The sequence below is a fragment of the Phoxinus phoxinus genome (genome assembly GCF_949152265.1).
Source record: "Phoxinus phoxinus genome assembly, chromosome: 8".
NCBI lineage: Eukaryota > Metazoa > Chordata > Actinopteri > Cypriniformes > Leuciscidae > Phoxinus > Phoxinus phoxinus.
The window spans coordinates 38,642,001-38,652,000 of NC_136883.1; the positions used below are offsets into that span (position 1 = coordinate 38,642,001).

Below are 10,000 nucleotides of genomic sequence, written 5' to 3' on the forward strand. Positions count from 1 at the left end.
CCTGTGGTTCCAGATGTGTATGTTCGTTCGAGTGACGGATTCACCTGTGGTTCCAGATGTGTATATGTTCGTTCGAGTGACGGATTCACCTGTGGTTCCAGATGTGTATGTTCGTTCGAGTGACGGATTCATCTGTGGTTCCAGATGTGTATATGTTCGTTCGAGTGACGGATTCACCTGTGGTTCCAGATGTGTATATGTTCGTTCGAGTGACGGATTCACCTGTGGTTCCAGATGTGTATATGTTCGTTCGAGTGACGGATTCACCTGTGGTTCCAGATGTGTATGTTCGTTCGAGTGACGGATTCATCTGTGGTTCCAGATGTGTATATGTTCGTTTGAGTGACGGATTCACCTGTGGTTCCAGATGTGTATATGTTCGTTCGAGTGACGGATTCACCTGTGGTTCCAGATGTGTACATGTTCGTTCGAGTGACGGATTCACCTGTGGTTCCAGATGTGTATGTTCGTTCGAGTGACGGATTCACCTGTGGTTCCAGATGTGTATATGTTCGTTTGAGTGACGGATTCACCTGTGGTTCCAGATGTGTATGTTCGTTCGAGTGACGGATTCATCTGTGGTTCCAGATGTGTATATGTTCGTTCGAGTGACGGATTCACCTGTGGTTCCAGATGTGTATGTTCGTTCGAGTGACGGATTCACCTGTGGTTCCAGATGTGTATATGTTCGTTCGAGTGACGGATTCACCTGTGGTTCCAGATGTGTATATGTTCGTTCGAGTGACGGATTCACCTGTGGTTCCAGATGTGTATGTTCGTTCGAGTGACGGATTCATCTGTGGTTCCAGATGTGTATATGTTCGTTTGAGTGACGGATTCACCTGTGGTTCCAGATGTGTATGTTCGTTCAAGTGACGGATTCATCTGTTGTTCCAGATGTGTATGTTCGTTCGAGTGACGGATTCATCTGTTGTTCCAGATGTGTATATGTTCGTTCGAGTGACGGATTCACCTGTGGTTCCAGATGTGTATGTTCGTTTGAGTGACGGATTCACCTGTGGTTCCAGATGTGTATATGTTCGTTCGAGTGACGGATTCACCTGTGGTTCCAGATGTGTATATGTTCGTTCGAGTGACGGATTCACCTGTGGTTCCAGATGTGTATATGTTCGTTCGAGTGACGGATTCACCTGTGGTTCCAGATGTGTATGTTCGTTCAAGTGACGGATTCATCTGTGGTTCCAGATGATGTTCGTTCGAGTGACGGATTCACCTGTGGTTCCAGATGTGTATATGTTCGTTCGAGTGACGGATTCACCTGTGGTTCCAGATGTGTATGTTCGTTCAAGTGACGGATTCACCTGTGGTTCCAGATGTGTATATGTTCGTTCGAGTGACGGATTCACCTGTGGTTCCAGATGTGTATGTTCGTTCGAGTGACGGATTCATCTGTTGTTCCAGATGTGTATATGTTCGTTCGAGTGACGGATTCACCTGTGGTTCCAGATGTGTATGTTCGTTTGAGTGACGGATTCACCTGTGGTTCCAGATGTGTATATGTTCGTTCGAGTGACGGATTCACCTGTGGTTCCAGATGTGTATATGTTCGTTCGAGTGACGGATTCACCTGTGGTTCCAGATGTGTATATGTTCGTTCGAGTGACGGATTCACCTGTGGTTCCAGATGTGTATATGTTCGTTCGAGTGACGGATTCACCTGTGGTTCCAGATGTGTATGTTCCGTCGAGTGAAGGATTCACCTGTGGTTCCAGATGTGTATATGTTCGTTCGAGTGACGGATTCACCTGTGGTTCCAGATGTGTATGTTCGTTCGAGTGACGGATTCACCTGTGGTTCCAGATGTGTATGTTCGTTCGAGTGACGGATTCATCTGTGGTTCCAGATGTGTATATGTTCGTTCGAGTGACGGATTCATCTGTGGTTCCAGATGTGCATGTTTGTTCGAGTGACGGATTCATCTGTGGTTCCAGATGTGTATATGTTCGTTCGAGTGACGGATTCACCTGTGGTTCCAGATGTGTATGTTCGTTCGAGTGACGGATTCATCTGTGGTTCCAGATGTGCATGTTTGTTCGAGTGACGGATTCATCTGTGGTTCCAGATGTGTATATGTTCGTTCGAGTGACGGATTCATCTGTGGTTCCAGATGTGTATATATTCGTTCGAGTGATGGACTCACCTGTAGTTCCAGATGTGTATATGTACACGGCCGGGGAACTGAAGCACACGTTTGCTCTGAGCGCTGGAGGAACGGCGGAGTCGGAGGATTCTTGAGCTGCTCTTCTCAAACTCTTCATGGCTGATGATCTGAGCTCTGATGAAGACATGATGAAGATGGTCACGTCCTCCAGATCATCACTCACCTCCTCCACGGCTCGCTGCAGCGCTGCCAACACAAACACAACATCACAACACAACAATCACATCACAACAAACCCAACAATCACGTCACAACAAACCCAATGTTCACAACATCACAACACAACAATTACATCACAACAAACCCAATGTTCACAACATCACAACACAACAATCACATCACAACACAACAATCACATCACAACAAACACAATGATCACATCACAACACAACAATCACATCACAACAAACCCAATGTTCACAACAACACTTCACAACATCACAACACAACAATCACATCACAACACAACAATCACATCACAACAAACACAATGATCACATCACAACACAACAATCACATCACAACACAACAATCACATCACAACACAACAGTCACATCACAACACAACAATCACATCACATCACAACACAACAATCACATCACAACACAACAATCACATCACAACACAACAATCACATCACAACAAACACAATGATCACATCACAACACAACAATCACATCACAACACAACAATCACATCACAACACAACAATCACATCACAACACAACAATCACATCACAACACAACAATCACATCACAACAAACACAATGATCACATCACAACACAACAATCACATCACAACACAACAATCACATCACAACAAACACAATGATCACATCACAACACAACAATCACATCACAACACAACAATCACATCACAACACAACAATCACATCACAACAAACCCAACATTTTTCATATATGCTCAAAAAGTGAATAAATCTATTATAAGTTATAACTACTGCATAAATATAATTTAGTACCATAAAATCCCCTAAAAATACAAAATAAAACATTATCAAACTAAAATATAGTACATTCATGTCACTGAAATGACAAAAAAGTGGTAATTTTTGCCCGGCATGCAGAGCACCAGAGGGTTAAACAGATTCTATATGTCTCTTCTTTCACCAGTAAATAAACTATTCTGTGGTTTTCTTTATTTCCCAAAGGCATACAAACTTATCTACGAATTTTCCAGTTAACAAAAATATGTTCTAAAACCATGTTGCTAACGTTCCCATTGAGTTATGAAATCTTTATTTCTAAATGTTCAGAACCTTTAGTTTGTAAAATGCTTTAAACGCGTTTTCTTCTTGGTGTAAGAGAGCATTCCATCATTCTTCACACATGCGAACATTACTTTTGACTGTTCTCGAAACGTTCTGAGACAAGTAGTAACTTTTAAAAATGATAGACATAAAAATGTTATGTTTTTGTGCTAACGTTTATGAGAACATTAAAGATCAGATAACTTGAAGAACGTTTGTTCAATAACTTTGAGAGAACGTTGTCGGGTTCTATTGCTCTTCATCGAATAACTTAGCCTAACATTTTAATTCAGAATGTTCCTTTAGGCTGAACTATACTTTTAAAACAATACTATTATTCTAATATTGTGATAACTGTGTGTGTTCCTCACCCTCTGACGCGATCAGGACCGTGGCCCCGCGACAGCATCTGAAGCTCGCGATCAGACAGCGCGCGCGGATGCTGGTGTTGAGGAGTGCGCATGCGCAGCCGAGCTTGGCCAGCGCGAGCCAACAGAAGATGAAGGCGGGCTCGTTCGTCATGAACAGAACCGCGGTGTCTCCGGGCGTCAGAACCGACGCGCCGCGCAACGCGTTCGCTATTCGGTTGCTCTCTCGGTCTGCGTCTTTAAACGAGTATCTTTCGTTCTCGAAAACAATGAACGGCTTGTTCGGCCGCGTTTCGACCTGCTCTAAAAATCTGTCCAAAGCGAAAAACAAAGGTCGCCTTCTTCTGCGAGACACGAATTTGAGTAAAATCCGCACCAGTTGTGTGTGATAAACGAAGTCTGACCAGAAGTACGGGAACAGCCGCCTGAGAAACAGAGGACAGAGGAGCAGTCCGCACAGCAGCACAGCAGCGAGGAACATCTTTGATGGGAAACTGCGAGAGTTTCTCGAACACACTCGGTCTGAGGAGAGAGGTTCTGCTGGATCTGCTGAAGGCGGAGTGATCCACACGAGTTATTCCCTCAGCTCAGGGCTTTACACACGAGGATCAGAAATCTGCTGGAATCCGGATTACAGAAACATTATGGAGCGGTTTCCCGGACCTAGATTAAGCCTAGTTCTAGACTAAAATGGCCATTTAAATCAGATTAACAGAAATGTGCTTTCTCTGTCATGCTTTTAAAAAGTCTAAGACTTAGTCTAGTCCAGAATTAAATAGGCTAATTTCCTGGAGGAAGACTGAGCAACTTTAGGACTAAATTGAGTACTAGCCTATTCCAGTTTGTCTCCAGGTGCTCATAACTTTAAGGTTCTTGGCATGTGCTTTCACAGAGAAACTGGGGATTTATGTGGTGTCAGTGAACCAAGAGTGTGTAAAGTCATCCAGAGTGTGCAGGGCCATTCGTGAATTAAAAGCACATTGCATAAACTTCCCTGATGCTAGAACCCAGGCGAACTGCAAGGTGTATATTCTATGAATATGGAAATTTCCCAGGAGTCCTAGGGTGCATATGGAGCCCATATTCCCATTAAGCGTCCCTCTACTCCAGATTACAACAAGCCACAGAGAAGGACTTGCATACTGGGATGCTTCTGCATTGTGCCACTTTAAATAGATCGTTTTATATTATTTAACTTTCAACCCTCTGTTCAGATCTGATGCATGTAATAATAAAACCAAATATTTGTTAAAAGTGTACAACTTTTTGGTCTGGTATGTGTGTTACTGAAACCACCACAACATCTGTTCTTAATAAAACTATATTTATTTCACAGATTCATGTATGATGTGAGCCTGTTCTCTCTCTCCTTCATCTTTATCTCCAGTTCTACAGTATCTTCATCTTCATTTCACGCTCCTCCTTAAGATGCTTCGATTTATGTTCATGATAATCATCATCAGCTTTTCATGAACAGTGAGTCTTGTCTTCTGGTCAGCACGGGCAGACATCGCCACGCTTCTGAGGATGTTCTTCAGCATGTTGTGACCTTCTCCTTGAAACATGAACAGCTCAGATAGGGTCGAATAAATACAGATTAAATGGGAACATCATATGACAGAAGCAAATAGAAGTTTGAGAGGAGAGAAACAAAAGCCAAAGTCAAATACTTAATATGTGCATGTGATCATCATCGGTGTTCTCCAACGGTTGTCTCCAGTATTCCTGTCAGTAACTCATCAACACATCAGGCTTTATCGCAGGTCTGAAACCTCTCTCTTCCAGCTTCAGCAACAGTGTTTTTAGGTTTATTTTGATATTTTTCCACAACACCTGTATTAAATAACTATTATAAATACAACAGTGATTTTAAAAAGCCATAATAAAACTAATGTAACTAAAGTGCTGGTGTTCATGAAGCGGATCCGGAGTGCTGGTGTTCATGAAGCGGATCCGGAGTGCTGGTGTTCTCCTCATGAAGCGGATCCGGAGTGCTGGTGTTCATGAAGCGGATCCGGAGTGCTGGTGTTCATGAAGCGGATCCGGAGTGCTGGTGTTCATAAAGCGGATCCGGAGTGCTGGTGTTCTCCTCATAAAGCGGATCCGGAGTGCTGGTGTTCTCCTCATAAAGCGGATCCGGAGTGCTGGTGTTCTCCTCATAAAGCGGATCCGGAGTGCTGGTGTTCTCCTCATAAAGCGGATCCGGAGTACTGGTGTTCTCCTCATAAAGCGGATCCGGAGTGCTGGTGTTCTCCTCATGAAGCGGATCCGGAGTGCTGGTGTTCATAAAGCGGATCCGGAGTGCTGGTGTTCTCCTCATGAAGCGGATCCGGAGTGCTGGTGTTCTCCTCATGAAGCGGATCCGGAGTGCTGGTGTTCATAAAGCGGATCCGGAGTGCTGGTGTTTATGAAGCGGATCCGGAGTGCTGGTGTTCATTAAGCGGATCCGGAGTGCTGGTGTTCTCCTCATAAAGCGGATCCGGAGTGCTGGTGTTCTCCTCATGAAGCGGATCCGGAGTGCTGGTGTTCTCCTCATGAAGCGGATCCGGAGTGCTGGTGTTCATAAAGCGGATCCGGAGTGCTGGTGTTCATAAAGCGGATCCGGAGTGCTGGTGTTCATAAAGCGGATCCGGAGTGCTGGTGTTCATGAAGCGGATCCGGAGTGCTGGTGTTCTCCTCATGAAGCGGATCCGGAGTGCTGGTGTTCTCCTCATAAAGCGGATCCGGAGTGCTGGTGTTCATAAAGCGGATCCGGAGTGCTGGTGTTCATAAAGCGGATCCGGAGTGCTGGTGTTCTCCTCATGAAGCGGATCCGGAGTGCTGGTGTTCTCCTCATAAAGCGGATCCGGAGTGCTGGTGTTCTCCTCATAAAGCGGATCCGGAGTGCTGGTGTTCTCCTCATAAAGCGGATCCGGAGTGCTGGTGTTCTCCTCATGAAGCGGATCCGGAGTGCTGGTGTTCATAAAGCGGATCCGGAGTGCTGGTGTTCATAAAGCGGATCCGGAGTGCTGGTGTTCATGAAGCGGATCCGGAGTGCTGGTGTTTATGAAGCGGATCCGGAGTGCTGGTGTTCTCCTCATGAAGCGGATCCGGAGTGCTGGTGTTCATAAAGCGGATCCGGAGTGCTGGTGTTCATAAAGCGGATCCGGAGTGCTGGTGTTTATGAAGCGGATCCGGAGTGCTGGTGTTCTCCTCATGAAGTGGATCCGGAGTGCCGGTGTTTATGAAGCGGATCCGGAGTGCTGGTGTTCATAAAGCGGATCCGGAGTGCTGGTGTTCATAAAGCGGATCCGGAGTGCTGGTGTTCATGAAGCGGATCCGGAGTGCTGGTGTTTATGAAGCGGATCCGGAGTGCTGGTGTTCATAAAGCGGATCCGGAGTGCTGGTGTTCATAAAGCGGATCCGGAGTGCTGGTGTTCATAAAGCGGATCCGGAGTGCTGGTGTTTATGAAGCGGATCCGGAGTGCTGGTGTTTATGAAGCGGATCCGGAGTGCTGGTGTTCATAAAGCGGATCCGGAGTGCTGGTGTTCATAAAGCGGATCCGGAGTGCCGGTGTTTATGAAGCGGATCCGGAGTGCTGGTGTTCATGAAGCGGATCCGGAGTGCTGGTGTTTATGAAGCGGATCCGGAGTGCTGGTGTTTATGAAGCGGATCCGGAGTGCTGGTGTTCATAAAGCGGATCCGGAGTGCTGGTGTTCATAAAGCGGATCCGGAGTGCCGGTGTTCATGAAGCGGATCCGGAGTGCTGGTGTTTATGAAGCGGATCCGGAGTGCTGGTGTTTATGAAGCGGATCCGGAGTGCTGGTTCAGTGCCAGATCCGCGGTTGCATCATTCCCAGATCCCAGCGTCGCTATCAGTTCCTCGAGCTCCTGATAGCAGCGCTTTCACTCCCGCTGGGAAATCAAACTCAGCGACCTCTCGCTAGCAAAACACTGGCTGACACTCATTCAGCAAATAATTGTGACATCTCTCTCTGATGCATTCACAGAGTCCTGATTCCCAGCATGCACTGCAGTAATGAGAATCGTGCGCTTGGAACGGACTGGACTTCTCAAGGCTACAGTGATAGCAGAGAGAAGGAGCCGGACTGATAACGTTCTGCACAGTTTTATTTATATAAAGCGCTTTTGGAATATGTCTGACCTCGATCTCTTGAGTCCTCGAGCACAGTGCAGGAGAGACACGTCCCCCCGCGGGACTCGTTCCCGCCGCTCGTGTGCGCCGGTGTCACTGCTGGAGTATGCAAATAACAGAACTGGCAAAGTCCAACATTTCCCTCAAATGAGCCGCACATGAGTGGAGTGTGTGTGTGTGACCCAGTTCCGGAGCGCTAGTCGTGATACTGTACGTCTGCCCGCGTGAGGAAGCGTGCAGCGGTTAGTGTAGGGTTAGGGTTAGTGTAGGGTTAGGGTTAGGAACGGTTAGTGAAGGTTAGTGAAGGGTTAGTGTAGGGTTAGGGTTAGGAACGGTTAGTGAAGGTTAGAGTTAGTGTAGGGTTAGTGTAATGTTAGATTTAGTGAAGGTTAGTGAAGGTTAGAGTTAGTGTAGGGTTAGTGTAGGGTTAGTGTAATGTTAGATTTAGTGAAGGTTAGAGTTAGTGTAGGGTTAGTGTTGGGTTAGTGTAATGTTAGATTTAGTGAAGGTTAGAGTTAGTGTAGGGTTAGAGTTAGTGTAGGGTTAGAGTTAGTGTAGGGTTAGTGTCTGCACTGTTAGAAAGTGACCAGGTAGTGTTTGCCGCTCTGGATTCCTCGCCTCGAGGGGGTTTACACTCAATAGTTCAGAGTCTCGGAGGAACGCTTGCGTCAGCGGCGCTGGTCTTCTCCTGACCTTTACCCGGCTCGTGACCCCTGCGGATCCCAGACCCGGTCCTGGCCCAGGGTTTCTGCCTCACAGTGTTTAAATCAACACACGTCTAGCTAACTGTGCATGTGCGTTTCTGACTCAGACCCCTCAGATAACAGATCTCAGACTGTAATGTGCATTTCTGCAACGATGTGTATGTTGAAAAGCGCTACACAAATAAATGTGAATAGAATTGAACTGAGCCTCTGAATTAATCACAGATTCTTATTACTTAAGATCAGCATCGACACACAGATCTCTGAATGCATGCATGCATCTCTGCGTATAACACATGTTGAGATGCGATCACTTCTGTGTCTCCTGCTCTTCAGTGCGGATCCATGCTCTAGTTTTCCTGCTTTTGTGCCATTAATGTTATGGAAAATCCATTGATTCCATTGGTCCTCTCTATCTTGTTTTTCTCTTCGATGTCAACATGTGTTCTCTACACGTCAGCTTTCCTGACAGTCTTTATTAGTCTTTAGTAAACCAGTATTCATGTGAAAGCCAGTAGCATTCCCCATCATGTCCAACTGGCAGATACAGTGTGTGTGTGTGTGTGTAAGTCTCCTGAGTTAGGATGGTTACAGTCACACACACAGTTCACTTACTCGACGAGCAGAAAGGCTGCTGGTTTCGGGTCAGACCCGTGGATCGATGACGTGGGTTGTGGGCGGGGACTATCTGTGATTGACAGGTGGCAGATTCGGAAAGCTGTGGAAGAGAACTTAGATTTTTTTTAAATTACATTTGATCCGAGCTTAACATCATGTGACATGTTCAGAATACTATGAAACATTTCTCACCTCAGAAGTCTTGCTCGATTACTCCTGCTGCCCTCTCTCTCTGTCTCTCTCTGTCTGGAAGCATATCGCTGTTAGTTTGAGTTATTGACTCTTTGCTGAATCCTCCCAAACAAATACAATAAATACGTGCAGAATCCCGAGCACGTGATCACCTCGATCTGGGAATCAGAGGATCTGTCGGGGCTTTTGGTCCTTTAGGAAATCTCGACTCTTTTATGTGTGTATTCTGGATTATGTTTTGATTAACTATTGACTATTTGATTATAGGCGGAATTCGGTCATTTAATGCGCGTTTCAATGATGTATTTCCATTCTGCATTTTGTTATTTTTTAGTTTGATTTCTTGAGTAGGCGCTATATAAAAGAAGAAGTAAATATTATTATGATGATGATTATTATGATGACTACAGTAATTACAGTAGCGAACACACACTCATGGCTGTCGTGGCGTTGCGTCACTTAAATCCACAGGAGCCCCGATAAGAATGTGCTGGTGTCAGGCTCTTTCTCTCTCTCTCAAACACACA

The 10,000-nt window shown here is 45.7% G+C and overlaps 1 protein-coding gene across 1 annotated transcript in view; it reads right to left on the bottom strand.

The window, feature by feature from the left end:
* The window catches only part of LOC307003216 (long-chain fatty acid transport protein 2), a 24,611-nt gene extending 19,536 nt beyond the window's left edge, over nt 1-5,075 (bottom strand). Inside the window, exons 1-2 of the mRNA XM_079621392.1 lie at nt 3,827-5,075; nt 2,162-2,368 (exon numbers count right to left, since the gene is read on the bottom strand). Coding sequence (XP_079477518.1) covers nt 2,162-2,368; nt 3,827-4,304 — 685 coding nt within the window. The 5' untranslated portion in view covers nt 4,305-5,075. The remainder of the gene's footprint in view (nt 1-2,161; nt 2,369-3,826) is intronic.
* Between the last annotated feature and the right edge of the window lie 4,925 nt (nt 5,076-10,000).